A 27,376-nucleotide genomic window follows, 5' to 3' on the forward strand; every position below is an offset into this window, starting at 1 on the left:
GTGGCCAGAACACCTAGATCAAGCCATGCCTGAAGTCCCCATTCCATTCATCTCCATATACTGGGGTCTTTTCATTCTATCTGTGGTTCTCTGCTGTATTTTGTGTCTCATTGTCAGAAATGGTCCCAATAAATATAATTTTTAAAAAACAAGGCCCAGAGAGATGGATTGAGCTGCCCAACCATGGAACGAGGCCTGCATTTGTCTGATGTAGGCGCTAAAGCAGCTTCCCATCCCAGAGAGGCCAGGAGCCCCGGGTGGTGAGACCCACAGAGTGTGTTTATTCTGGTGTTGATAGCAGCAGGGGGGGGGGGTGTGTGTGTGGCCAGACTGGGGGTAGTGAACACGGCGGGGGACATGGTCCTGTGTGTCTGGGGGACACTGAGGACTGGCGGGGAGACATCCACAGTGAGAACAAAAATTGGGACACTGGACTTGGATGACAGTAAAGAGACAGAACAACGGAGGGTGGGGGAGGGGTCCCCCAGACATGCATGGCCCCTTGCCTCGAGGGGGAGCCCCGGGGAAGACGAGACAGACAGTGGAGGCTGAGGGGCCCCCACCCTGAACCAGAGCACTGAGCTGCCCGCTGTCCACCCATACACGTTCAGGAAGGAGAAGCGGGCCCAGGGCAACCCTGCCCCAGCAGCTCGGACGTTATGGCTTCGAGGAGATGAGTTCTCGGTCCGGGCAAGAAGTGGGGTCCTGAGGGACTCTACTGAGATCCCCGGCCTAGGCCAGACCTGCAACGGAGTGATAGGGCAGAGGTCAGCAGCAGTGGCAAGGAAGGTCAGGACCCCATCTCTCACTCAGCAGGACCAGGGACAGACCGGAAGCCCATACCCCTCCTCCCTCGGACTGAGGTGCGGTCCAGCTCCCCGCCTTGGCTTCTCACCCCTCACTCTGAGTTCTCCTTCTCTGACAGTCCTTTGCCACCTTTTGTGAAGCTGGTCAGAGTCTTCTCCTGAAAGAGGAGATCCAGAAGGCTCAGGAGAGAGGACAGAGACAAAACAACCACTTGCGATCAACAGGAAGCAGCACCTATCCTGTGTCATTATTTACAGTGTTTTTTCACTAAGCTGTGAGAGGAGGAGGCCAACTGTACTCTGATCCCATTCTATAGACGTGAAAACTGAGGTGTAAAAGACCAAGTCCCTGTGAATGTGAGGAAATAGGAGACGACTCCCTGTGAGGTGAGAGTGGGGGGTTCTGGCCCATGTAGAGTGGCTGAGGGAGCACTGAGGAGCACTAGCGAGCACAGGGAACCATGAGGAGGACAGCGTTGGGTGCACACTGACCTCCAGAGCTTTACGGAGCTTGTGGGCTGAGTGGAAGCTTCCGGGGAAGCTTGTGGAATGAATGAGTGAGTGGGGGGGGGGGTGGTTGCCTCTCTCCTGTTGCATAGCAACCTCCCCCCTCCCAGAGTGAAATCAGACTTCCTCCCTCTGGAATCGGCCTCTGTGGCCAGCTGTCCTGTCTCCCACTGTCCCTGGAAGAAAGCTGGCAGAGGGGGACAGGAACTCAGCCCAGTGCCCAATCTGTGGGGTGGCACAAACTTAGCCATCCAGACAAGAACATTTTGAGAAACCAAAATTAAGGCAAAACATTAAACAAACAAAATTCTCCCTTATTTTTGTGATGCTACAGATTGAACTCAGGGCTTTTGCCCTGAGCTATGTCCCCAACCCTTTTAATTTTTTTTTTTTTTTTTTTTTGTTTTGAGACACGGACTCCCTAAGTCACTAAATTGCCCAAGCTGGGCTTGAACTCATGATCCTCCTGCCTCAGCCTCCCGGAGTGCCAGCGTGACAGGCCCGTGTCACCAAACCTGGCTCAAAGTATTCAGTTTTCAGTAAAGTCCTATACAACGTCACATGGACTGACAATGGGGCAGGTCCCCATAGCATGATTTGATGTACTTTTAAATGATTAATGTGCCCTGAGAATGCCAAAATCTTGCGCGCACACACACACACACACACACACAGAGGAAAAGGAAGTGCAAGGGTATTAAAAATAACATTATTTTATGCTTAAATTTATATATATTATTATAAACAGGACTTACCATGATTTAATATTTTTATAATTTTATTTTCTTAACTTTTATGGAACCATATTCATTCATATTTTTGAATTTCTTTGCTTTTCTTGTTTTTCATTGACTAAATGGTCACAGTTTACCTTTGTAAAGATGTTGAGTGGCTTTAAATTGGCCAGGACCACAGGCCCCAGGAGGCCTCACAGCATTCACACATCCTTTCCTCAGCCTCCCCAATCATGAAGCCTCAGCTGTGATGTTGCCTGCCCCTCCCCTCCCCCTGCCCCTCCTCCTGCCCCTCTTCCTCCTCCCCGAAGAGACCCGGGGAGCTACCCTTATGCCCCGACCCCCCAAACTCGATGGGGGCTGTGGCCGCATGATCTTTATACTAGCTCCTGAACCATGACACTCTGCTGTGTCTTGACTTCATTATTCTCTTTTTGTTTCATTGGTCCCTACTCCCAAGACAATGCACTAATTTTTTTTTTTTTTTTTTTTTTTTTTTTTTTGAGACAGGGTCTCGCTGTGTAGTTCAGGCTAGTTTTGAGCTCACTTAGTAGCCTGGCTGGCATCGAACTCAGGGCGATCCTCCTGCCTCAGCCGCCCGAGTGCCGGGATTACAGGAGTGCGCCACCACACCTGGCGTCAACCACTAATTTTCCCAGGTCAGCTCTTCCCTTCTATTTTCAGTTCAGCATCCAGCAGACCACTGACAGAGCCTGTCCCGATCCGCCCCCAGTCCTTCCCGGGGGCACAGGTTGCCACCGCCCTACCGGGCCGCAGGGCCGCTCACCTCCACGAGTTGGTGCCAGTGCTCCACCGGCTTGCGCGGGTTGGCCAGCATCTCGGCCCAGTGCTCGCGGCCGTGGGGGTCGGCGGCCTCGGGGCCCACGCGGCACACGCCGATCACCTCGTTGTGCCCGATGCTGGGGGGCGGGGCGGTGAGAACCGAGGGGGAGGGGCCCCATGCCATCCCGGTCCCCCGCCCTGCACCCCGCACCCCTCACCAATCGTAGTCCACCACGGCGATGCTGAGCCCCACGTTCTCCACACTCTCGGGGGCCACGTCGAACACCAGCGCCTCGTTGTACGTGGGGTTCAGCGTGTTCTTCTTGATGGAGGTTTTGCGCTTCTTCAGTCGCCGCCCCTCGCTGATCAGAGAGGCCTTTACGTAGGGGTCTGGGGGCGGGAATGGGGCACTGAGGGGACCCCTCCCGCAGCTGGGGTCCGCCGCCTCCGCCCTCCGGCCGGGTCCCTCCACCCCCGCCCCGCGCTGGCGCTCCGCGCTCACCCGAGAAGCCCGTGAGGTCCATTGCTTTGAGGTTAGAGGCTTTGATGATGGTCACGGTGAGGCGCCCGGCCGTGGGGAGGTAGCAGAGGGAGAAGTTGAGCTCCCCGAGATCTGCCTTTTCCTGCATCGGGGCAGGGGGCTCAGGGACTCCAGCGCACCTGGGCCCCCACAGTCCTACCGGCCCGGCCCAGGTCCCCCCTGCAGCAGGGCTCCTTCTCCCGCCCGAGGGCAGGCAAAGGCCCTGTAGCGCCTCTGACGGGAGGAGAGGAGAGGAGAGAGCTGCCCGAGGAGAAACCAGCCGACAGAGGCACAGAGAGGGGGACGAGACTCAGGGCAAGTGGGGCGGGGCTGGGAGAGGAGTGTGGAGCCCCAGAGTGAAGGGCGGACGGGCAGGGGTGTGCGGTGGGACCCCAAGGCCAGCCATGGGCAGAGCTCAGCTGGAGCCCGGTGCAGCTGGAGCCCAGTCCCGGGCCCTCCCCCTTCAGCGGCCCTCTGCCCTGCCCTCCTTGTGCTCCCTGTCCCGGTCACGGTCACCTCCTCGCCCTTCAAGGCCTCGGGGTCACCTCATCCCATAAGCTCCTGGGGCCCCACAGCACAGAGTCGGTGCCCGTCTCGCGTCCCATTACCCTGGCCTCTGCCGCCGGCCCTGGGACCTGGACCAGCAGCTCCCGACCCTCGGTCAGAGTCAGGGAGTGAGTGACAAAGGAAAGCAATGACAAAGGCCAGGCACAGGAGGCCAGCTGGACACGGAGAGCACAGATGGGAAACTGAGGCTGACAGCAAGTCCGGCCTGGTAGGAGGACCAGGCTCACTCCACCCCCACGACCTCTCAGCCCTGCAAGGACTGGAATGCTGGGGAATCCACAGGTCAGGACTGGGGGCCAAGGAAGGGACGGCCTGAGGTTTGGGGGGCCCAGGAAGGCTGGGGAGGGGCTGGGGCAGAGATGGGTATGCTGGAGAGCAACCTGCCAGAAAGGGGTCATGAGAAATGGGACAAGCCTGCGGGGAAGTGAGGGTTGAGGGCCTTGCAGTCTGCACCCTCAGAGGATGAGGGGGGAAAGCCCTGGTCACCCAGGCTCTTGGGATTAGGCAGAGGGGACCCTGGAGCATGCAGGGACAAGACCAGACCATGATAGCTTCCTTAGGGTGATGGGCTGACAAGTTAAGAAATTCAGAGACCGGAAAGGGCTGGACTTCAAGAAGATCAGCAATTGGGGCAGGAGTCCAGAAGGTGGGGGGCCAGGGGGAGGCGAGGCGGACAGCCAGAAAGTCAAAATCAAAGGCAGAGGTCACAAGGTTGTGGCTGGAAGTCCTCAGATGTAGGGAAATGGGGGACCCAGTCCTGTGGCTAACAGGTGACCAGGCTGTGGCTGGAGGGCTGGGGCCCATCACAGCATCACTCCTGATTCCCGGGGCAGGAAGGGGACAAGGGGGCCACTGACCGAGCCGCCCTCCATGATGTCCCTCCAGAGCGGGCGGTCGGGGGGCTGCTCAGCCAGCTCCAGGAGGTTGTCCAGCACCACCTGGCCGATGAGGTCGTGCCGCGAGAAGCGGTCGAAGTCATAGACACTGAAGTGCAGCTTGCGCTGGGCCAGCTCGGCCAGGGGCACTGAGAACTGGAAGGTCTCATTGAAGACGGGATTCAGGGTCTTCCTGTGCACCTGCGGGTGGGGGGCAGACAAGAGGACCCTTCCAGACACCGCGTGGGCTTCCCAGGCTCCTCCAGGACCCAGAGGTTTGGCTCCCAGCCCCCTTCACCCCCAGGATCCAAGATTCGGCAGGTCCCCCTGATATCCAGCTGCCGCCCTGGACCTTGGTCTGAAATTTCTTCTTGCGGTCAGGCAGCAGGTAGATCTTCACATAGGGGTCCGAGAAGCCGTTGGAGTCCTTGGCCGGAAGGTCCAAGGCCTGAAGGATTCGCACCACCAGCTGGTCGGAGCCGTAGAGGTACCGAAGGGCAAAGCTGATGCGGCCGCAGGGGGTCCCCGCCTCGCCCGTGCCCCCGCCGCCTCTCCGGCCACCAGGCCCGGTCCCCTGGTACAGCTCCGGCTTGATCTGCCCGATGAGCTTGGCCTTCTCCTCCCCACCAGGCAGGGGCAGGGGCAGGGCGGGCGGCCGCTCCTCACTGCTGGGGTCTGGCTGCGTGGTCAGGGTCTGCTGTGTGAGGGGCCGTGGCAGGGCCGGGTACCTGTGTACGCAGGGGAGACCGAGACAGTGTCCATAGCTCTGATCCTCACCCCTTCCCCCGGCCCTGGAGCCACTCACCCTTCTCCTTTGCTTCAGTGGACCTGGAATGCACCATTTGGGGGCTGAGCCTCAGTTTCCCCACTGGTGTCTGGAGATGAGTTTGCCCCATTTCTAAGCTTCCCCTGGCCCAGACTAAGGAGCCTGGCCTCCCAGAGTGGCCTCTCCCACCCAGCTCAGGCCCTGCACCCCCTCCGTCTCCCTCTCCCCAGCCTGTCCCATGCTCTCCACCACCACTGCCCTGGTCCCAGCTGAGGCCGGTCCTCTCCACCTGGCCCCCGGCTCCCCTGGCCCAGGGGCCTCCTGTCTCTCCATAGATGGCTGCAGAGGGGTCTTTCTACACCAGAGCAGACCCTGCTAACTGCCTCCCCCGGGGCTTTCCGGTGCCCTCAGCCTGCCATCGGGCCTTGCAGGACTCAGGTCAGCAGCCACACTTCCCCAGGTTTCTTTTTGCAAATTTACTCCCCTGCCCCAGGGCCTGGCCGCTCCATACTGCAGGCTTCCCCTCTGGCCTTAGCTGAACCGGTCCCTTGTCCCCCCACTCCCCGCCTGGCTGACTCTGCAGGTCTCAGCCTGGAACAGGGTGACAGGGCGACATCCTGAAGACCCCTAGTCATTCCCTGAGCTGATTTTGTGCCCTCCTGCATCCCCAAGACTGTGTGTGAGAGCACTGTGGGTGGAATCTGGGGTCTTCCTGCACCCTAGTACAGAAATAACTAAGGAAGAACAGACTGCAGGTCCCCACTGCCATTGGAGGGGAAGAGACACAGGTGGGGTGCAGACGTTCAGAGCGACCCCAGCCCCGCTGCCGGTCTCACCTGGTGCTGGGTGCGAGGCTTGTGACCTGCTGGTGCGACTGGGCACTGGGCAGGCCGCCCCCACTGGGGGGCAGCAGCAGCAGCCCAGAGCCCGCTCCGGCCTCAGAGGGCAGCTCAGGGGAGGTCTGGCTGGGCTTGACCCCAGCAGCCACCACAGCGGCAGCCGCAGCCTCCGGATACGAGTCCATGTCCAAGTAGGAGGGCTCAGGGGGGTCAGAGCCCCCCAGGCTGCCAGGTTCCAGCAGCTCGGCGAAGGGCGGGTGGTGGGCAGCATGGGCATGGTGGTGGGGGCCGCCCAGCAGAGGGTGGCCACCCAGGCCAGCCCCCAGGTGTCCACCGCCGCCCACCAGGCCAGCCAGCCCCACCCCGGGACCCAGGTCTTTGCGCAGGGGGCCGCCGCCCACTGCGGAGCCCCCCTTGTCCCTCCAAGGCACCCAGCACAACTTCCAGGACACAAAGAGAGAGACACCGAGGAGGACGATGCCGCAGAAGGTCACGATGACTGACAGCAGACTCACGGAAATGTCTGGAAAGAGCGAGGGCAGAGGTCAGGCATCAGGGTGGCTCTGCCTTCACCCCCAGGGCCAATCCCGACACTTTGTACGTAGGATGGAGACTCCGAAGCCCTCGGGGAGGCGTTTCCTATAAGGGCTTTGAAGAGGCAGTGGTTGAGGGGTGTTGGGCCCTGCACCTGGTAAAGGACAGGTCTGGTGTTGGAGTCCAGTGGTACCCTCCAGCCTGCCTGCCCAGTACCCAGGAAGTTTAGACACTGTCATGCGGGTCAGAACTCAAACTGCAGCTTGTGGCTAGGTTTAGAGGACAGCAGAAGGCACATGGTGAAGGGTGTAAAAGCAGACACGGGTAGAAAGGTGACCATGTGCCAGGCCCCTTGGGCCGTGAGGCTAATGATATAATCCTTCCCATTTTCCATGGAAATAAACTGGGCTCGACAGATGCAATATCTCCTGTCCAAGGCCTCCCTGCTGGGGGATGGCGGGGCGGGGGCTGGCCTTCCTCATGGGGTTCTTACGATGCCTCAGTCCTTCCCAGTGAGTGGCAGTTCAAATGCAACTTGAAATTAGAATAATCAGCCACTGTGCCATCTTCATAACCAGCAGCTCCCAAATGCCTGTGATGTGTGGCCCCACGTTGCAGAGAACTTTGGGCAGCCCCTTCCTGCAGCCCAGGGTTGGGGCTCATTCAGTGATTGGTACCAGAAGTGGGGTCACAGAATGATACTCAAGGAAATGTGTGTTTGTTTTGGATTTGACTACCGGTCCAGGAAGGGGGGGGGGGGACTCTGCTCCAACCAGGCTATGGGCCATGGTGGGGACGCCAGGGGCTTTGCCCTTGCCAGCAGGAATGATGCACAGCAGAGGGGATGCCCCTGGGCTATACTGCCCAGTGCATGGCGTCAACCCTCAGACACTGCATCCTAGAGAGGACTTGTCTTATTTCATGAGAAAGCTGGGACTCTGAGACAGAGGAAGCAACCCCGCCGAGCCATTGCAGGCCCTGGCTGAAGGACCATGAGTCTCTGACTGTCCCCTCTCTCAGGCTGCTCCTTCTATGCTGGCTGAGAGTTCTGGGGACTATAAGAACCAAGCCAAGGACTTTACCAGTCTACTGGACACTAGAAATCTTGAGAAGAGGGTCACCACGGGGGAAATGGACCAGACATTTGCCAGCTGGACCCCAGATCCTGCCTGATGCATGGGAGCCCTCCATGGCCTGGCAAGGGCCCTGTTCCTGCCTGCATAGCCTGGGGCTGCTGGGGGCTGGAGAGCTGGCAGGGATACCCTGAGGAGCCTGGTCCTCAGCCAGCTCCTGGGAGGACACCTGTCAGGACAGACAGACAGACAAGAACTCAGGCCATGTGACATTCTCTCCAGTAAGACTGTCTCGGTCACCTAGGCCTTGGGCCATGCTGGGCAACCTCTACAATGCTATGACTTAACCTGTGGTCTGCAGCCACTCGGGGTCAGCCACATCTCCCGACCAACTTCCGAATAGACACTTCCCTGGTAGCGATATTCTGCATGTTACCGGTGGTGGCTTTTCAGTAAACCATGGGACTGTAGTCCTGGAGACCACAAACTTCTGCCCTAGACTGTCCAGGGTCAAAGTCTGGCTCCACTGCCCCCTTGAGGCTCTGAGTGAGCAGCAGCCAGCACTGTGCCTCCTTCCTCCTCACGGTCCCCCGGCTGTCCTGCATGCAGTGGCCAGGGCCCCATCCCAGAGCTCAGCCCGTGTGGCAGTGGCAGAGCCTCCCTCCTCTCCACAGCTCCCATGACATTTCCCAGTCTCACTCCGCCCTTTCCTATGACCTGGAACAATCTCTGCACCCCTCTGAGCCTGCTTTCCCTGTAAAATGGGATCATGTGTACCCCAAAGATCCACAATGGGTAATCAACGAAATGCCCAGAGACCTCACCTGCTCCCCTGACTACAGTGGCTGCTCGGTACCCCACTAGGGGAGGTCCTGACATCAGCTTACTGACCGCCATGTGTCCCACAATGTCCTGAGGGCTTTACCGGTGCTGTCCCCTCTGAGTGCTGGGACTACAGGGATAAACATCTGCTCCCTGCTAGGTAGTTATGGTATTGTCCCTGTTTTCCAGATGAGGAAACTGAGGTGGGGGAGAAGCGCTGCTAACCAAGACTCAGACTCCGGAGCCTGAGGTTCGCATTGCTGGCAGGGTGCACCACGTGTAGAGGAGACTTCGGGGGGCTACAGTTAGGGGGCGACCCACAGGGAAAAACTGAAAAGGCCAGGCGGAGTGGGGAGACCACACCATTCCTCTTCCTCAGATCAGAGGTTCTGGGAAGCAGGGTGGCAGGTGAGGTGGGGTTGAAACTCTAACTGGGACTGGCCTGAAGTGGGGGGAAGCAGAGTGGGTCCGACTCCCCCAAATCCTGGTTGTCGGGCAGGCCGGGGATTGACCAAGATGCAGGGGGTGCTGACCTGGGTCGGGGCCGCGGGGGTAGCCGCTAGGGAACCGGCTGTTGAACTCCTGACACCTGTCTCTGGTGTCGGCATCTCGGAACCGCGCGCAGAGCTCTGAGACCAGGATGAGCGCCCGTCGGCAGAGGTCTTCCTCGTAGTCTCCGGACATGGTGGCTGCCTGGTCCTGCGCTCACTCGGGAGGCTGGGGCCAAGGTGCAGGGGGATGAGGTGGAGGAGACAGGCAGGGGTGCAGAGATAAGAGGAAGGGGGAGGAGTGAAGAGAGCAGAGTGGGGCGGGCAGATCAGGAGTCAAGAGTGGAGGCAGAGGGACAAGGGGACAGATATTGGTGGGAAGGAGGAAGAGGAGAAAATCAGGAGCAGAGAGACACAAGAGCCAAAAGTAGGGGAGGGCAGGGAAAGAACAGGGTTGGACACACCAAGGGGATGGAGGTAGGTGCAAGTGGACAGGAGGACAGAGACCAGGGACAGGTGGACAAGGACAGGGACCCTGGGGAGGCCAGCAAAGGGACAGAGTTAGGAAGCACAAATAAAGGATGAGCAGATAAGGTGTCAAAGGTCAGGATGCACAGGCCAAGGGATAGATTTAGGGAAAAGTATACAAGATGGTGCCACACTCATTCACTCAACAAACATCCATCAGGCATCAGCTACACACCAAGTACTGTGCAAGCTACTGCAGACACAGCAGGGGAGGAAGGACCAGGGTGCTCTGACTTCCAGGTGTCCCGATCCAAGCAGAGGGGACAGAGAGCAAACCAGAAACCCCACACACACCACCCAAAGAAACACTTGCTCCAAACTGTGAGGAGCGCTTTAAAAGAAACTCAACTAGGGCCGGGTGGGCGTGGTAGCGCCTGTAAGGCTGTAATCCCAGCACTCAGGAGGCTGAGGCAGGGGGATCGTTGCAAGTTCGAGACCAGCCTGGGCTGCAAAGTGAGCTCAAGGCCATCCTGAACCGCATAGCGATACCCTGTCTCAAAAAGACAAAAAGAAAAAAAGAAACTCAGCTAGAGGAGGATGTGCCCCTGAGGACCAGGGACAGGGACAGAACCTGCGGGCTCTTGAGCCTTGAGCAATGAACAGTGAGGCTGAGGTGGGAAAAGTGTTCAGGCAGCAGGAACAGCACAAGCAGCGGCTCAGGTGGGCAAAGCAGTTGGAGGAGAAGGAGCCAAACTGGGATGGACGCGGGGGCAGGTGAATGTGGGGTGGCCAGGCAGGGTGTAGACCGAGTGAGGGATGGAGGGACGCAAGTAGAGACAGGGGAGAGAGGAGGGCAGATGCAGGCCCGAGGGGTGAAGAGAACAGAAGGGACCCGGAGGTCAAGGGTTCAGACTTGGGCCAGAGTGTGACCCATGGGGAAGGAGAGATGGGTGTGGAGAGGGGCAGGCAGGAGTGGGGCAAAAATGTCTCCAAGAGAGAGGGACTCAGTGGCAACAGAGAGAGGGAAGATGCAGAGGGAAGGACAGACAGACCCACGAGGGCTGGCCACCACAGACAGACGCAGGCTGGAGAGGAGAGCTGGGGAAGGGCGGATGGGGGCATCAGGAGAAGGGTCGGGAAGGAGGCATGGGGAGATGGCTGACCCATGGCCAGGGGCCAGGCATCAGAGAGTTGGAAGGGGCATGGGGAGGACAATGAGGGACGGACAGATAGACAGGGCTCGCAGATGGGCAGGTGTCGTGGGGGTGCAGCACAGGGCCAGGACTCGGAGGTAGGCATGGCCAGACTCACCCGCACTTATCCCTGCCTGGTCCTGGTTGGCAGCCGAGGCGGCGGCGGGCGGCAGCCCATGGGGGCTGCAGGACGGACTAGGGGCTGCGGACCCGTCCCCACGCGCGCCAGGTGGTGGCGAGAAGGGGTGTCAGATCTGGAGTGGATGGTGAAGCCGGGAGAAAAAGCTCAGCCCAAGCCACACATTTTGCCCTAGACTCGAGCCAGCTGCCCGACCCCAGGCGACCTCAGGGGTCCAGCCACCTCCTCCCACCTCGGGTGCCCCCCAGCTAGCAGTAAGCGCCTGCGAACTACAACTCCCGGCAGGGCTCGCTCTGGCGCGGCTGTGGTTCCTGTAGCCTGGTGCCGCGGAGGCTACTGGGAGTTGAAGTCTTTAATGCCTCTCTGGGCTGCAGAGAGGATGGGATTTTTTTTTTTTTTTTTTTTTTTTTTTTTTTTTGGAGGTGTTGGGGGGTGGATTAAGATGCCAGGGTCCCAAGACTCTTCAAGGGCAGGCAATGCTATGGGGGACCTCGAAAGGCCACGCAGTCCTAAGACCGTAGGGGCCACGGGATGAGTTAAAAGGTCCTTACGTCCTACGAATCGGTGAGAGAGAAGTGGGGTACACCCAAGTGTTTCGGGGACCCCTCTTGCCAGGGCCACGTGCCCCTCCCCCGGAACACCCGGCGAGCGCCACAGACTCCCCTGCCCAGCCTGAGGTCCGCGTGTGCTGCACCGACCCCCGCTCCCACGCTTCGGGGCCCCCCAACCCCCCCCCCATGGGGATGGGGCGGGGGCTGGAAGGGGGGAGGAGCGGACTCACCCGAGCCGCCGCCGCCGCCGCCGCAGCCCCGCGCGCCCGCCGCGGTGCCGGCTCGCTCCTCCCCGCCCCTGTCGCAGGTCTGCAGCTCCGCCCCCTGCACCCCCTCCCTCCCCTGCGAACCTGCAGCTCGAAAGCCAAAATCGCGAGGCTGCAGCGAGCGCCGAGCGAGGCTTCCCGGGACCAAGGCGTCAGAGACCCAGGGCGCGTCCACAAGCGATGCAGGGACCTTGGCACCAAGACACAGCGCGCTGCCCCCTGTTCGCTGTCTCTGACCTGGAAGTCCGGGACCCCGGCCCCTCTTCCCTAGGACGGGCCTTGGAGCGCCCCCACCTGCGCAGCTCTGCGGGCTGGTGGCGGAGGAGGCTGGCGGGAGGAGGCAGAGGAGACCAGGACTCCATCCTCCAGGGCCTGCGCCTTGCCCGGAGCCCGCTTCGCATCCGCAAAGCAGAGGCAATAACCGATTTCCTATGGGACAGAGCGTTAAAAAACCTGTCGTGTAGATAAAGCATTAGCACCAAGTAGGTGCTTAATGAATTCTTCTTGAATCAGAAAGTAACTGCTTCGGATACATTAATAGCAGCCAATGATGATTGTCACTTAAGATGATAGGTGGCGGGGCTGGGGATTTAGCTCAGCAGCATAAGTACCTGACTGGCAAGTAGGAGGTCGTGAGTTGAATATCCGGGAGCACCCAAAAAACCCAAACAAAAACAAGTGTTTAATTTGGGCTGGTCCAATGGCAGTGGGTTATCAGAACTTATTAACATTAGTGTCACTAAAGTTGGTATACCACCCCCCCCCACTGCTAAATTTGACTGGCTTAAAAAAAAAAAAAAAGATGATAGGTGGCAATGTGCTAAGTGTTTTGAAAGCATTTTCTCAATTCATCCTCACTTGGGCCGGGTACAATTGTGTTATTCCTATTTCACAGAGGAAATAATCGAAGTCCGTGGAGGTTAAATCCCTCGAGGAAGGACCAGATCTCCGCAGCCACGCATAGGCCCAGAGAGGTGGCCTGGAAGCCTCCTTCGTCTCTCCGGGTGCTGCCCCCAATAAGCGACACTCAGATCCCATCCAAGTAAGAGACTGATTGATTGCTTCTTCAAACACAGCCTCATGAGGCGACTCCTGGGCCCTCTTTTAACTGGATTGTTTCCCTCGCTGTGGCCTCTGCAGACCCACCGCCCTCCACGCACAAGTTCCCAGCCTGGGATTTGAATCCAGGCCCTTTCCACTGAGCTACATCTTCAGCCCTTTTTTTGGGAGGGAGGGAGGGACAAAATCTTGCTACATTCCTAAGGCCAGGCACAAACTAGCAGTCTTCCTGCTTCAGCCTCCCAGAGTACTAGGGGGACAGGTGTGCGCCCCCACTCCTGGCTGCCTCTGTGTGCATTTCTGAGGTTGCCCAAGCCCCCAGGGCTGTCTGTGTGACTTCGGGCACAGAACAGCGGGGTTCAAACCCCAGCACTGCTGTGCCTTCCCCAGGCAACCCGGGGAGAATTGCTGATGATTTACAAATCAGATTCTACCTCATCGAGCTATTTTGAGGACTGTATAAAAACCCTAGGAAGCTTAGAGTACTGGTCACTTAACCTGCATCTGCTGATTTAACCTTTAATTGCATTTGACAAGTGAGGAAATCGAGGCTCAGAGAGGCCAGCTGTGCTGGCCAGGATCGGCAGAGAGCGCCGAGAGTGGAGTGTGAGGGTACCCACCTGAATCTGGATCCCTCGTCACTTTAGACACTGCTTTGTACGCTGGCCCGTCTGACGACCTTGAGCGTCATTGCTCCTGGGGTATAGAACCGTAGAGAAAGAGAGAGGCTGTCACGCAGATTCCATCCAACTTGAGCAGCCAGCTGATAGATGCGCCTGGAGCACTTACGGTGTGTTGGATGCTTTTTTAGGGACCAGAGACTTGGCAGGGAACAAACAGGCAGAACCCTAGCCTTAGGGGAGCTCCTGGTCTAGTGGAGTAGACCTAGGAACCAAAGAACGATGCATCCTTGGAACCCCATGCCAGGAAGACAAGACGGGGTGGCATCTTCCCTGAGCAAGGGATGAGAGCTGAGCTCAGAGTGGTGAATAGGCAGGCATAGGCCAGCAGAAGATGGAGAAGGGGCATATGCTTCAAGGAGGAGCGGCCCATGTGAGGCCTGGGGACTGGCGGGGCTTAGCACTCAGCATGCAGTATCACGACAGTACGGCTTGCTTTGGTCATTGCTGTGTCCTTGCTGCCCAGCCCAGTGCTTGGCACATGGTTGGTGCCAGTCACTACTGGCTGGCTGAATGAATGGATGCATGCATGAACAAGTAGGTGGGTAAGCAGAGAAATGAGTGGGCATGGAGATGCATTCATGGGTGGGTGGGTGGAAGGATGAATAAACACTGGGGGCAAGAAGGGAGAGATGAATGGATGGCTGGATGGATGGATGGGAGACGGACTGAAGAATGGCTGGATGTGAGATGGATGGGTTTTGGGCAGATGGATGCATAGATGAATGGATGGATGTTGGAGGGATGGATGGATGAATGAATGAATGAGATGATTGGATAGTGAAAGGAGGGATGAACAAATGAACCAGTGGATTGTTAGTTGGCAAATGGATGATGGACAGTGGATGATTGGATGGATGGATGAGTAAATTGCTGGAGAAAATGGATGGATGTTGGGGGACAGGTGAATGAATGAGTGGGTGATTAAATGGTAAATGGAGGGATGGGTGGGTGAAGGAGTGGATGGTTGGATATGAATGGATGATTGGATGGATGGACAGATGCTGGACGAATAAATGAAGGGATGGATGGATGGGTGTTCATGAATCCTACTGAGTCATACCCACATGCCTGGAGATAAATGGAGACATGTGCAAATACAAATTTGCCTCTCCTGATGGTCCCCATGGAAAGGACGGACACTGGGAAGAGAGGGCGGCCATGCTGGACAGGACCTGTGCACAGGCAAGTGGAAGGTGGCTCCCCAAGCAGGGCCACTACAGTGCCAGCTCTGCCACCACTGCAGTGCTGATGTCATTTCTGGAACTGGAGGAAAATGCTGATTCAGGGATGCAAGTCCCAGGCTGGGCACTAGGCCAGTGAGTGGGACAGAGATGGCCTAAGGGACTGGGGTGGGTGGCAGAGGGAAGCAGGGGGGGCTGGGCAGAGAGACAGGGAGACAGTGAGACAGAGATGGGCAGAGGGATGGAGAGGGGAAGCGAGTGATGGAGAGGGAGACAGAGAGACAGAGACAGCCAGACAGAGAGAGTGAGGTTGACTCAGTTACTCAGCTCGCAGGTCCTGAACTCTGAAAGCCTGGCCCACTCCACTGGAGGCCAGGAGTGATGGCTCCGAGCTCCTCAGTGTGGGGAGGAAGCAGCCTTCAAAAGCCTGGGAAAGGAGGAAGAATGCAAAAAAAGTGAAAGGAAACAAAACTGCTCCGGATAGGAGGAGGGGCAGAGAAGACTTCCCCCAGGGCAGGAACCTGGAGTTTCTGATTCAGTCTGCAGGTGTCTCAAGTCTAATCCCAGCATTCGGGGAAGCTGAGGCAGGACAAATGCAGGTGTGAACCCAGCTTGGGCAACTAGAAGATTTTTTAAAAAATTTTATTTAAAGAAAGACTAAACAAAACAGAAAATGGGTAGAGATAATACATATGTTCAGAGAAAAAATAACCAGTAAGAAATCACGAGTTGATGTTTACATACTGTCCTTTTACAAATAGTTGTTCAAGACACAAAAGTGGAACATATAAAGTGGGAATTCAAACAGCAAGACTGCAAACAGTTCTGTTCAACTATCCAACAAAAACTTGCAACTAGGTGATTTAGTAAGATCCCTGTCTCAAAAATAGATAGATAGATACATAGATATAGACAATAGAAGAGGGGGCTGGGGATTTAGCTCAGCGGCATAAGCACCTGCCTTGCAAGCAGGCAGTCGTGAGTTCGATCCCTGGTACCGGTAAAAAGGAAAAAGACAAAAAACAAACAAAACAAAACAAACAAACAAACAAAAAAGACAATAGAAGATAGATAGATGGATAGACAGGGCCTTTGAGATGAGAAGGGAGGCTGGGAAAGGTGGAGACCAAAGGTAGAGGAACGGGGTGGAAAATGAAGCCCATTAAAGGAAAGAAGTCCTGGAAAGGCTGCAGAACGAGGAGGAGGGGCAGCACTGGGTTGTGCAGATCTTGTGCTCCAAGGTTGTTGGGGTCCTAGGGGTCTGGGGAAGGGCAGGGCCAGCCCTGGGGCCAGAAGGGTCACTCTGGGAGGGTGTTGGGCCCGGGATCCATGGGGTGAGAGTGAGGCTTGAGGGGAGAGGGCAGGAGAAGCAGCAGGAGGGCAGAGCTGGGGGCCGATGGGCCAGGAAGGTAGGCCCCCCCCATCCTTGAATTGGAGTTAGCAGCCAGAAAAGAAGGGCAGCTGAATGGGAGAGAAAGAGGGGTTAACATAGGGAGACCTGAGCCCCAGCCACAGAACAGCTTGGCTAGACCAAGTGCAGACTGTTTTAATTGCTAAGGACAGAAATTCAAGTCAACCAGCTCAAGTATTGGCAGTGAGGGCTTCAGGCATGGAGGGATCCAGCTTTCCCTGTCATCAGCCAGAATCCGACTGCCTCTTCCTCAGGCCTGGCTTCTGTCCAGTTGTCTTGACTCCCTGGCAAATTCTGTCCCAAGGTGGTAACATGGTGGCCCCCAGCTGCTCCAGTCTCAGCTCTGACCAGCCCAGCAGCTCCACCTTGATTTCCTCAACGACTTGTGCAGGGCTGAACTTGAGAATCAACCTAGGGTTCAGATGCCAGCCACCGTGGCACCTGCAGTCTCTCTCAACTCACACTCTGGAGGCTGAGGCAGGAGAATCCTAAGCTCAAGGCCAGCCTGGGCAATTTTTTTTTTTTTTTTTTTTTTTTGTCTTTTTCCTTTTTATCGGTACTGGGGATCGAACTCACGACTGCCTGCTTTCAAGGCAGGCGCTTATGCCGCTGAGCTAAATCCCCAGACCCTAGCCTAGGCAATTTAGACAACCTGTCTCAAAATTTTAAAAAACATAAAGAGCTGGGATGTAGTTCAGTGTGAAGACCCTGGGTTTGGGTTTAATCCCCAGTATTGGAAAACAAACAAATAAAAACCTGGTCAGTGTTGTTAGATGCAACTACAGAGAGGGAAACAGGCCCGAGGGAAAGCTAAGGCCTAGTCCAGCCTCTCAGCATGGAGTGGAGTAGGGGGAGGGGGCGGGCACTTATGCCAAACCCCTCCACTCTAGTCCCCAGGAGTCCAGCCCCCCCCTCCTAGCCCTGCCCTACAGAGGTACCATGGCAACACTTTCCCCTCCCCCACAGAGAACTGGGTTTCTGTTGAGAAACCCCCTTCCTAAGACAGGGCTGAGGAGGGCAAGTGGGAAGGGCAGGGGGCGGAGAGGGGCGCGCAGGCCGAGGCAGCTATGGGAGAAGACCAACGGAGAAAGGGGGCTGGGACGAGGAGGCAGGCAGGCAGGCCAACCAGGCGGGTGCTGGGGTCTGAGAGAGACCACAGAGCGTGAAACGGGGAGGGCTTGGGGGCGGGGCGGGTGCTGGGGAAACTGAGGCAGGGCTTAGGAAGATGGAGAGAGGAAGGAGAGAAGTGAGGGAGAAGAGGGCCGAGCAGCCAAGCAACACTGAGGAGGGGAGCCAGTGGGGGAGGGCAGGAGGGCAGGAGGCGGAGGGCCGGAGGGAGACTGAGGCAGAGGGATGGCGAGAGAGGGACAGGGAAGCGGCCCCGAGGAGACGAGGGGAGGTGCGGGAAGAAGCAGGGAGATGGCGAGGAAGGAACTGGGGCGCCCAGGAAGTCTTCAAGGTTAGGGGGACTCGGGTCTCCACAGGGTCCCTGCCTTCCATCTATGTGTTTCCTCCTTGGAGCATCAAAGAGGATGAGAGAGCAGGGTCTGGGAGGAGAACCTGGGGTGGGTGGCCCAGCCAGAGCCCTGCTTCCCGCCCCGCTGAGACGTCCCTCGCCCGCCTTCCCAGGATGCAGCCTGTTGTGGAGCCCCTGAGCTCCCCCAGCCTGGGCAGCCCCAACACTCACAGGGAGGCAGGTACTGAGTGGAGTGGGGGCTGGGGGCGGGGGCAGATTTCCTTCATCCGTGCACTGAATGGGAGCCTCAGCCCTCAGGTGGCCTGGGGAGGGGGTGTCCCTGGTATTCCAATGTGAAACCCTTCCCTCACCCCCACAGTCACCAGATTGCTGGACAATGGCCCCTTGGACCTCAAACTACATTTCCCATGAGCCTTTGAAGTTCCCTGGCCAGTACTCTGGGCCCAGAACTACATTTCCCGTGAGCCTCTGGGCCCTTAACCACAGTGAGGCCATTTTTCTTTAGACATCTTTCCTGTCTTTGTCTTCCACCTGGAGTTCAGCATCCTCCCTTCCCCTTTTCTCTGGTTTTCAGTTTCCAGATGATCCCATCATGCACCCAGTCCCTGAGCCGGGCCCCAGGTGCTGTCCCTCGGCCCACAGCCACCTTCCTTGTCCCTGCCCTCCGACTCCCTCAGCCTACTGTTCCTCTCTGTGCCCATAGCCCTAGCTTGGGTCTTCTCTCCTGCAGACCCTGGCTGTCCCCGCTCAGACCTTCTTCTGAGTCCCTGTTCGCCCACTCATGCACTCAGCATTCTCAGTGGGGACACATGTGACCACAGTTAATAGACAACTGGACTTGGGGTAAAGAGTAGAAGTGCCATTATTTCATCCAAAGAGAAGCCCAGAGGTACCTGGATATAGGGCTTGGGGGTTAGGTTTGGTCCAGTTAGTACTTCAGTGCTTTCATTAGGACTCAGTTTCTTTCCATCGCCTGGCTTTTGGGTTTGGGATATGTGCTCTTTGCATATCAGCTTGCTTACGTCTTGATCACAAGCTGGCTGCCACAGTTCCAGGCATCATCTCATCTTTATGGTTAGAGCCCCCAAGTAGTGTCTCCTCACATGTAATTGGCCAGCACTTACCCACTCACCTCTACCTGGCAAGATGAATGAGATTATAATTATTTTCGTCAGGGGGTCCTCAACTTTGACAGTACATCAGTTGGGAGATTCTTTGAAATACCTGCATTTTTGTTTTGAATGTTTGCCAGCTGCTTCTGGTGCAGGAAGAGTTGGAAGGTAGCTGGGCACAGTCGTGCACACCTGTAACACCAGCACTCTGGGAGGCTGAGGCAGGAATATTGCATGTTCAAGCCCAGCCTGGGCAATTGTTAAGATAGAAAATAAAAGGGGTGAGGGGCTGGGGCCCAGTTTCCAGGCCAGACTAACCTGACTGAATCTCCCACGCGGCAGGCAGCGTGGAGGGCCCGGGAGCCCACTTGCCTTCCCTTCGGGACTTGCTGTTTTCTTTGCGGCATTTGGGAAATGGTCACATTTTTAGCTTGTCAGGTTGGAAGCTGGGGCGGCAGAGGCCAGGAGAAAGCTCTCCAGCTGCTAATGGACCGGGCGGGAGGCTGTTCTCCGGCTGGCAGGGGATGCAAAGCCGGCTTATGAATAATTCATAACACCCAGTGTCAGTAAGTGTTCTGGAGTATTGGGAGGTTCTTGCTGTGATCCCATCCTGATGATCTGTTGTCTTGACCTTGGCCCACGTGGGCCTCTCCCCTTCCCTCTGCCCTCTCTCTGTCTGGCTATCGGCTTCTTATCACTTGGGCCTCTGTGTGGACCACACTGCCTCTGGGAAGCCTTCCCTGATTGTACCTGTCCTTACTGGGGGTCCTCCGAGGGGAGGGCGGGGGAGCACCTTTCCTCTCTTGTTCCCAGAGTTCCCAAGGGTACTTGGGAGGCTTTGGTGATGCCATCAGACATGCAGTGTCTCATATTCTTTTTTTTGGTCTTTTTCCTTTTTATCGGTACCGGGGATCGAACTCACGACTGTCTGCTTGCAAGGCAGGCACTTATGCTGCTGAGCTAAACCCCCAGCCCCCTTGTGTCTCATATTCTTAATTACTCAACAAGTACTGATTTTCAAGTTAATACCTTTGTGAATTCAGTTACGCACAGACCTTTAAAGAAATGTGTTAAAGTCTCTTTTGTAATTTAGAGACATTTTTTATTCCTTATGTACTTATGAGCTTTCATACTGAACTACATCCCAGCGCTCTTCTGTCTTTTCTTTTGGAGACAGGGTTTCACTAAGTTGCTAAATGGCCAGATTGGCCTCGAACTTGCAACCTTCCTGCCTCAGCCTCCCTTGGTGCTGGGATTACAGACTTGTGCCACTGTGCCTGACTGTCACTTACAGTGTCCATGTTCTAGTACCTAGCTTCAGTAACTAGCAATAGTATACTAATATCCTTTACCTAGACACCCACCAATGACAACATACATACTTTTGGGGGACATTCTGTAGGACAAATTGGTTTTAAAGAAAACTTCAGATATAATTTCATTGTATCCATAAACATATCAGTGCGAGTATCTAATTACTAGAGGTTTTTTCTTTTCTTTTCTTTCTTTTTTTTTTTTTTATTGGTACCAGGGATTGAACTCACAGCTGTCCGCTTGCAAGGCAGGTGCTTATGCCACTGAGCTAAATCCCCAGCACTAGAGATTTTTTTTAAAAAATCCTGTGCCACAATTACACCCCACAAAAAGAACAATTCTCCTTCTCCTCCCCCTCCTCCTTTTTTTCAGCACTGAGTACTGAGTCCAGGACCTTCAGACTGAGCTACAACCCCAGCCCTTTTTTATTTTTAATTTTGGGACAAGTTCTTGCTATGTTGCTGAATTGTTCAGGCTGGGCTCAAGCCTGTGATTCTCCTGCCTCAGCCTCCTGGTGTGTTAGGATTACAAGTGTGTGCTACCAGGCCCACAGCAACAATTACTCCTAACCAGCATCTAGGGTACCTACTCCATATTTAAATTCCTTGCTTAAGTCAGAAATGTGTTATTTACAATTGGTTTGAAAAAGGCCCCAAACAAAGGTCCACACAGCACATGCCTCTTTGGGTTTCGTTAAGTACTTACATCAACCGTGTACCCAGCACTCATTACAGACTGGGGCAAAAGAGAGGCCTGTGCCCTTGCCCTGCTGGCTGCATGTGGGGGAATCAGGTTGTACTGAATGCCTCACAGAAATGAGGACAAACTGTAGTTCTAGCGAGAGCAGAACTTGGTGCCCTGACCCACAAGAAACTCATTGATGGATGCCCTGGGAAACTTGATTTGCTGAGTGAAAGAGGAGTCCCTTGTGGCAGTGCAGCATGTGCTAAGGCCCTGGGGTAGGAGGGACATGGAGAGTTCAGGTACTTGAAAGCATCGAGAAAGATGAAATCCCTGGTCCCTGGTCCCCTCCCCAATCTGGATGCCTTCATTTTCATCCTGATTGTATCATCTGGGGCTGTGCAACCTCAGGCAAGTCACTTACCCTCCCTCTGCTCCCATTTCATTGTTTGCCAATGTCACTGCCTCAGTAGGTTTTCCCAAGGATGGAATGGAAAAGTGCTTTTAAAAGCGCTTGGCATGTGCCAGGGATGTAACTCAGCTGCACGGCACCTGCCTGGCAAGCTCAAGATCTTGAGTTTAATTCCCAGTACCAAAAAAGAAAATAATTTTAAAGGGAGGTGGCTTGGCACATAGATGAGCCCTGTGAACACACAGCTGTTACTGTCATTGTAAAGTGGACGGATGTGAGAAGGGTGGCTGGTGAATTTGAGGGTGGCGGGGGGTGGTATAGCTAGAACACCTAGTCCCTGGGACGATGGTTGGAAGAAGGAGGCTGGGCATAGAGAGGGGACCCAAGGATGCCATGGACTGAGCCATGTTGACCCCTGGAGCCATGCGTCACCCAGAGCATGTGGGAACTGAGTGCTGGGCTTCCTGAGCTGGCTGTCAGGATGGTTGACAGCCAGACCACAGCCACAGTGAGGGCAGAAATCCCATTTGCATGTGAAAGCACATCTCTGTGACGGATGTCAGCAAGGCTGCATCACAGGAGCTGGGCTGGGTCCAGGGCTTTGCTCTGGCCCTGGCATGACAGGACGGAGTGGGTATTGAATGTGGGCGGCCCTTCTGTGATCAGTTTAGTCCTCTGCTCTGCTCACGGCGCTGGATCGTCTCTGCTCTGTGGTTGGGATGGAGTTTGTGGTTTTGTCTGCATTGAGGTGGCATGGACAGCACTAATACACAGCTAATCAAGTGGGAGCATGCTGAGGACTGAGTGATGGTTCTCTGTCCTCAGCTGCCCTCTTGGTGGACATGGAGAGCCCACAAGAAACTTCAGCTCGGAGCCTGGGCAGGACCATCAAATCCTCGTGAGTGGCCCGATTCCATGACTTCTGAGCTCTGCTCCCCCAGATGTGACAGCAGCAACCCCTGACCTTGCAGGTCCCTGCCTGTCACTCTCTCCCAGGAAGCAGTACCTACAGCAGGTTGTCGCCGAATACGAGGCCCTGGATCGAGAGCTGCCATGTATTCGGAAGTTCTCCACGCCGCCCGCCGCCCAGCCTCTCTGCCTGTGCATGGAGACTTCGGTGAGATTCCTCCCTTTTTGCTCCCTTGGTTTCTGCACGACTTAGGGGCAGGGTGCAGGATTGGGATTGAGGCGACCAGGGTTCAAACTCAGGCTGTGTAGTTCACCAGTGTGAGTTTGTCAAAGGGTCCGTCATCCAGGTCATCACTGTTTATCTCAGGACAAACTGAGAAGTGGAGAGGGAGACTGAGTACACAAGGGGTGCTGCTCATCCATCTGCTAGCAGCGTCTTTAGTTTTGAATGTAACAAAAAACTAAAGTTTGGTTGTTTTGAATGGGGGGGCACCACTGAGCAGCCCTTTTTATTTAGAGGAAGGGTCGCACTAAGTTTCTCAGGTAGGACTCCCAATTTGAGACCCTCCTACCTCAACTTCCAGCTTCCAGCTTTTATAGGCTGGCCCGTAGGCAGCCGAGGCATCCGATGTGTCCACGGGAAAGCTGGCACTAGTGGCACTTACTGTGACCTGGGTGCATGTCTCTGAGGTTCCAGCCAATCTCAGTGAATTCAGCCCAGCACAGAGGTTGTTGCCCTTGTTTGGGGGACCATTCTGCACCCAGTCCTGGGAGGAATCTCAGCTGCTGGAAGTTTCTAGTAGTCTGGTGCTGTTGGCCACATCGGGAATCTTTCCACCAACTGTCCACTGGCATTTGCAAATCAGCTTAGTGAGAACCCAGTTCCTGGAGATGACCCTGAACAGCAGTTTTCCAACTGAGAAACACCTGTCGTGCCCTTTCTGAGGACCGCCCGGCACCCTGGGATCAAGTGCGACTCCTATCTCTCAAATGCCCTCTGGGACTCTGGCAGCTCGGCCAGGACAACAAGGGCTGAGGCTCTGTCCCCGATTTCCCAGGAGGATTTTACCCACCTGGAGGTACTGGAGGCGCTGGAGGCCCAGTTACCTGGGGCCATGGAGAGCGGGCGTGTGAGCAGCATCCGCTTTGAGAACATGAATGTCATCTGCGGGACCGCGGGCCGCAGGGACCGGTGAGCCAGTGCAGAGGTCCGGGCCAGGTGGACCAGGAGGGCGGGACTTAGGGGAGTGGGACTGGGGGCGTGGCAAGCCACTCCAGAATGTGATTGGTGGCTAGAAGCTGGGAGCAGGGCCTAGCGCAGCCCACTGAGTTGGGTTTATTGGGCAGTGCCGAGAGGGGAGGGGCTGTTAAGGACAAAGTGGGAGTCCCGGCGCTGGAGCGGATCCTAGAGCAGGAAGGGAACCCGACCTAGGGCTAAGAAGTGGGCTTGGCGCCAGGAACAGCATCTATGAGGGGCAGAGTGGGCCGCACACCTAGCAGGGCCAGGGCATGGTGTGGTAAAGAAAGAGGGGTCTGGAGAGACCGCGATCACGGGGCAGAAGCGGGCTGAGGGCGAGGACAGAGCAGGAAAGCCCCAAATGCAGGTCCGGGGACGCGCTGACCGCGAGACAGCAGGGCTGGAGAGTATGTTAGGGACTGAACGGCCAGAGTCGCTGACTGGTAGGGTCACAATCCACGGCGGGGCCGAGCCCACCAGCAAGTTTCCCCTCGCAGGTGGCTCATCACGGTCGCGGACTTCCAGACGCGCTCGCGCCTGCTGCGCTCCGGCCTCAGCCCCCGCGGGCTCCCGCACCAGCTCGTGCGCCACGACGACCTACAGCTGGGTGACTACCGCCTGCACCTGCGTCGCCTGCTGGTCCGACGGCGCATGCTCGAGGCCCTGGGAGCGGAGCCAACGCAAAAAGACTGACGGGCGAGGGTGGGCGGGCCCACCAGCTGCGCTTGCGCACTATGCCCCCGATTCAGTGGCGCGCCCTACACCGGGGAGGGAGGGGGCGTTGCCTCCCAGGAAGGAGGCGGGGCCGGCTCGAGGGGGTGGATACTGTGAGTTTAATTATAAAGAATGACCTGGTACAAAAGCCATTTCTCTCTGCAAAATCTTGGTGGGGAGTCCGGGGGAGGGAGGTGGTGGGGGGTAGGAACGCACCCCCTAACTACAATTTCGCCTCCCTAATCCTGCTCCAGTCCCAGCAAATGGTCGCCAGGGTCCCGATCCCTTGAGGAAGGAGCTGAGGCAATCAGAAGGGAAGACCTGGGCGCCGGGTTGTGGACGCGTGCAGATTCCGGCGGTGTCAGTAGGAACCAGATGTCCTCACCCGACCCTCCCTGTCCCCCTCCCACCCCCCTTGGAAGACAATTCTTGGGCTTTTATTTCAGGTTTTTTTCTGGATTTGTGTGTATGTGTGTGTGTTCTAGGGTTTGTTTGTTTGTTTTGCTTTGTATTTTGTTATTCTTTTTGCTTAGTCTCTCCTCTCCACCCCGCGCCGCCCCCCCTCCAGTCCCTCCCCCCTCCCCCTCTTCTCCTCCCCCCTCCCCACCCCCTACACCCTCCCCAACCCCGCGGCACCCATCCAGAATGAACAAGCCCTTAACAGACAGGCGCCGCGCAGACCCCCTGCGGACTGGGGGCATCCGACCAGGGGGAGGGGGCGGGTAGGGGCCCAGTGCTCGACCTCTGCTTCTCTCCTACCACCCTCCCCCCTCCCACGACCCTCCCACAAGGTTCCCCGCAGATCCCTGACATGGTGAGGGGAGGGCTGTCCCCCCCCTCGTGGACGGAGCGCCCCCCCCCCGTGGGGGTAGGGGCAGCAGAGGGGGATGGGCTTGGGGGAAGGAGGGGAGCGCCCTTCTTTGGCAGCTGAACATGGGGGGAACTTAAGGGCAGTGCCCTCGCCCCTTTACCCACAGCAGGGGAGGGGACTTCCAAGTGGGAGGGGTGGCTGTAAAATTCCCAAGCCCCAGGAATAAGGGATGGGGGCAGCGTGCGGGAGGGAGTAGCCATGCTGGAGAGAGAAGGGGGGGGGGCTTGGAGAGAAGGGAAGGCCAAAAGGGAGGAGGGAGATTCTCGTGCAAAATGAGGGGGCTACGGCCCCGGGAGGACGTGGGGGGTGAGAGGCGGAAGCCTGGTGAGCTGGGAGCGAGGTGGGAAGAGCAAGGGCCTCGCGGAAAGAAATGGTAGCGCATCCCCAGCGCACGCGGGACGCTCGAGCGTGTGAAGGAAGGAGGGCGGACTCCAGGGTGCCCGGAGCCCAGGGATAAGCATTAGGCCATGGGCTATGCAGCAGAGAGACGAGGCCTCCGGCTGGGGGCCAGGCGAGCACTGGGGAGGGTGCTGAGTGTGCCTGCGCAAGCGGCCAGGCAGGAGAGGTGCGGGAGAGGTGCGAGGGTGAGCACCGGAAGTTCTGCTGGGGACCCGGGCAGGGGTGTGGCCAAAGTGACGGTGCAGGGGGAGGGAGTTCGCTGTGAGCAGAGGCGAATAAGGGGTCACGAGTAAGCAGGGTTAGCACTTTAGCGTCAGAGAATGGAGGTGAGTGAGGAGGGGGGAGCACAAGACAACAGGAGCCCAGGAGTTCAGCAAGACGGGGGCCCAGAGAGGAAGTGCGCAGGGTGGAAGGGGCGGGGAAAGTGGGTCCCATATGTGTCTGCATCATGGCCCAGCGTGAGTGGAGGGGGGCGGTGCAAGGGAGGGCCCCAGGGAGAAAGGATGGAGAGGAATGGGGGACATGAGGACAGAAACACAAGCGATGCAAGGAAAACACTGGGACAGCCAGGAGGGAAGGCGGAATGTGCAAGACAGCGAGAGGGCAAATTTGTGCAAAATTGCAGCTGAGGGGAGGAGGGCAAGCAGGCGTGCAGCAGAGCCCAGTGTGCAGGTCTGAGGGGCAGCTGTGTGTGCTGGAGGGGGGAGGGGGGAGCTGAGGGGCCTGGAGAGGCGGGAAGGCTGCTAGAGGGGCGGCAGGTGGTGGAATGTGAGGGCACCCCTCCCCTGCGGGCTGGGGGTCATCCCCATCCAGTCAGGCTCAGGGCTGACCCTCTATGGCTCTGTCTGTCCCCTCCCCCCAGGATCAACCCTTCCCTCCTCCTCAGTCCCGTGTAATTCCTTTCAACTCCCCTCCGCTCCCCCAAAATGTCACACACACGGTCTCCTGTGTCAGCGGCCCCCCTCTTGTGAGGTGCAAATGTCCAGCCTGTACAGGGCCACCTGGTGACCTCAGGCCTCAGGAGACAGGGCAGGGCGCAGTTTCAGCAGAGTCCTGCCCAGGAGAGAACGGAGAGAGAACACGGTCCGGGATCAGAGATGAGAGAGGCCAGCTGGTTCGAGGGTTCTGTGGACGGGCTGGTCCGTCCAGGCCAGCCATCACCTCTCCAGGAAAAATTTGAGAGCCCGGTCAATGTTCATGCGGTGGCCCACCCTGGTGACTCCCAGGTCGACATAGTCCTCCTTGGTCAAGGCCGGCAGGTGGGAGCCGTCGATCTCGTGGTCCAGGAACCGGGCTCGGTGCTCAGCCAAGCCCAGCCACTCGAGCCAGTCGGCCACATCGAACTTGGTCCAGAAGCCCAGAGGTTTAGCGCCAAATGGCTTGTCCGGGGGCAAAGACAGCAGACGGGTGGGCGACAGGGAGCGTGAGGCCCCCGACAAGGCTCCTCCGAGGCCCCCGGACATCCCCGCAGTAGCGTGCGGTGGCACAAAGACCGGGGCAAAGGGGTCCGCGGAGCCGCCTGCCCCTCCGGTGGGGGAGCCTCGGATGTCGAAGAGGCCTGGATAGAGGGGTCCGGAAGGCAGGATGGGCAGGGAGGAGGGCCTGGGTGCGGGGCTGACCTTGTGCTCCGAAGCGGGCAGCAGCGAGGGGCTGGGGGCCCGGCGGAGCAGCGGGGGCCGCATCTCGAACTCCACACCCTGGAGGTGGCGGGAGGAGGTGGAGGAGGAGGAGGCCGAGGGTGAGATGGCCCCGGGGGCTGCGGTGGCAGAAGGCGACACGCCCGTTCCGGTGGGGAGTGGTGGCAGGGGTGACTTGGGCCAGTTCTGAAACAGGCTGCTGACGGGTTTGGAGAGGAGCGAGGAGGACTGGGAGTCATCGGAGAGCCTGCAAGGGGACAGGGTGACAGGGGCCAGGGGCAGGGGGCAGGGCGTGGGGGATGAGGGCAGGTGAGAAAGAGGTAGAGGTCAAGGTACAGGGAGAGGCGT

General features: G+C 57.3%; 3 protein-coding genes across 12 annotated transcripts in view; 1 reads left to right on the plus strand and 2 right to left on the minus strand.

Annotated features, from left to right (window-relative positions):
• Positions 1-258: 258 nt before the first annotated feature.
• Syt3 (synaptotagmin 3) lies at positions 259-11,983 on the minus strand. Of its 2 annotated transcripts, XM_003465479.5 has the most exons (11): positions 11,896-11,983; positions 11,094-11,229; positions 9,360-9,543; positions 6,395-6,920; positions 5,145-5,520; positions 4,775-4,993; positions 3,333-3,453; positions 3,049-3,220; positions 2,835-2,967; positions 896-964; positions 259-743 (listed from the first exon to the last, which is right to left on the minus strand). In XM_003465479.5, the coding sequence occupies exons 3-10, from the start codon at positions 9,508-9,510 to the stop codon at positions 899-901; spliced, it is 1,764 nt and encodes a 587-aa protein (XP_003465527.1). In that variant the 5' UTR covers positions 9,511-9,543; positions 11,094-11,229; positions 11,896-11,983; the 3' UTR covers positions 259-743; positions 896-898. The 2 variants fall into 2 exon arrangements, with proteins under 2 accessions (XP_003465527.1, XP_005001795.1); XM_005001738.4 differs by lacking the exon at positions 11,896-11,983 and having other exon boundaries at positions 9,360-9,849; positions 11,094-11,380.
• A 5,493-nt stretch (positions 11,984-17,476) lies between these two features.
• On the plus strand, positions 17,477-24,160 carry CUNH19orf81 (chromosome unknown C19orf81 homolog). The gene is made up of 5 exons (XM_063253201.1): positions 17,477-17,962; positions 22,087-22,159; positions 22,258-22,378; positions 23,229-23,362; positions 23,905-24,160. The coding sequence occupies exons 1-5, from the start codon at positions 17,491-17,493 to the stop codon at positions 24,098-24,100; spliced, it is 996 nt and encodes a 331-aa protein (XP_063109271.1). The 5' UTR covers positions 17,477-17,490; the 3' UTR covers positions 24,101-24,160.
• Positions 24,161-24,217: 57 nt separating this feature from the next.
• Positions 24,218-27,376, minus strand: part of Shank1 (SH3 and multiple ankyrin repeat domains 1) — a 44,068-nt gene continuing 40,909 nt past the window's right edge. For 7 of the 9 annotated variants that reach the window (XM_063253199.1, XM_063253195.1, XM_063253198.1 and 4 more), the window contains one exon: positions 24,218-27,275. In XM_063253199.1, coding sequence (XP_063109269.1) covers positions 26,549-27,275 — 727 coding nt within the window. In that variant the 3' untranslated portion in view covers positions 24,218-26,548. The remainder of the gene's footprint in view (positions 27,276-27,376) is intronic. The other 2 variants (XR_010048688.1, XM_063253200.1) reach the window with 1 other exon arrangement.

The sequence above is a fragment of the Cavia porcellus genome, unplaced genomic scaffold (genome assembly GCF_034190915.1).
Source record: "Cavia porcellus strain 051 isolate PalLab524CR breed Dunkin Hartley unplaced genomic scaffold, mCavPor4.1 scaffold_7, whole genome shotgun sequence".
In the NCBI taxonomy this organism is placed as follows: Eukaryota; Metazoa; Chordata; class Mammalia; order Rodentia; family Caviidae; genus Cavia; species Cavia porcellus.

What these genes read in the sequence shown, in the direction of transcription:
- Syt3 (XM_003465479.5), bottom strand. Translation starts at nt 9,510, where the DNA reads ATGTCCGGAGACTACGAGGAAGACCTCTGCCGACGGGCGCTCATCCTG. An exon ending in AGCCTCGCACCCAGCACCAG is followed by an intron (nt 5,521 to 6,394) that starts GTGAGACCGGCA and finishes CTGCGTACACAG; the next exon opens with GTACCCGGCCCTGCCACGGC. An exon ending in GGACCTCACGGGCTTCTCGG is followed by an intron (nt 3,221 to 3,332) that starts GTGAGCGCGGAG and finishes TCCCGCCCCCAG; the next exon opens with ACCCCTACGTAAAGGCCTCT.
- CUNH19orf81 (XM_063253201.1), top strand. Translation starts at nt 17,491, where the DNA reads ATGGAGAGAGGAAGGAGAGAAGTGAGGGAGAAGAGGGCCGAGCAGCCA. An exon ending in GCCTGTGCATGGAGACTTCG is followed by an intron (nt 22,379 to 23,228) that starts GTGAGATTCCTC and finishes CCGATTTCCCAG; the next exon opens with GAGGATTTTACCCACCTGGA. An exon ending in ACCGCGGGCCGCAGGGACCG is followed by an intron (nt 23,363 to 23,904) that starts GTGAGCCAGTGC and finishes TTCCCCTCGCAG; the next exon opens with GTGGCTCATCACGGTCGCGG.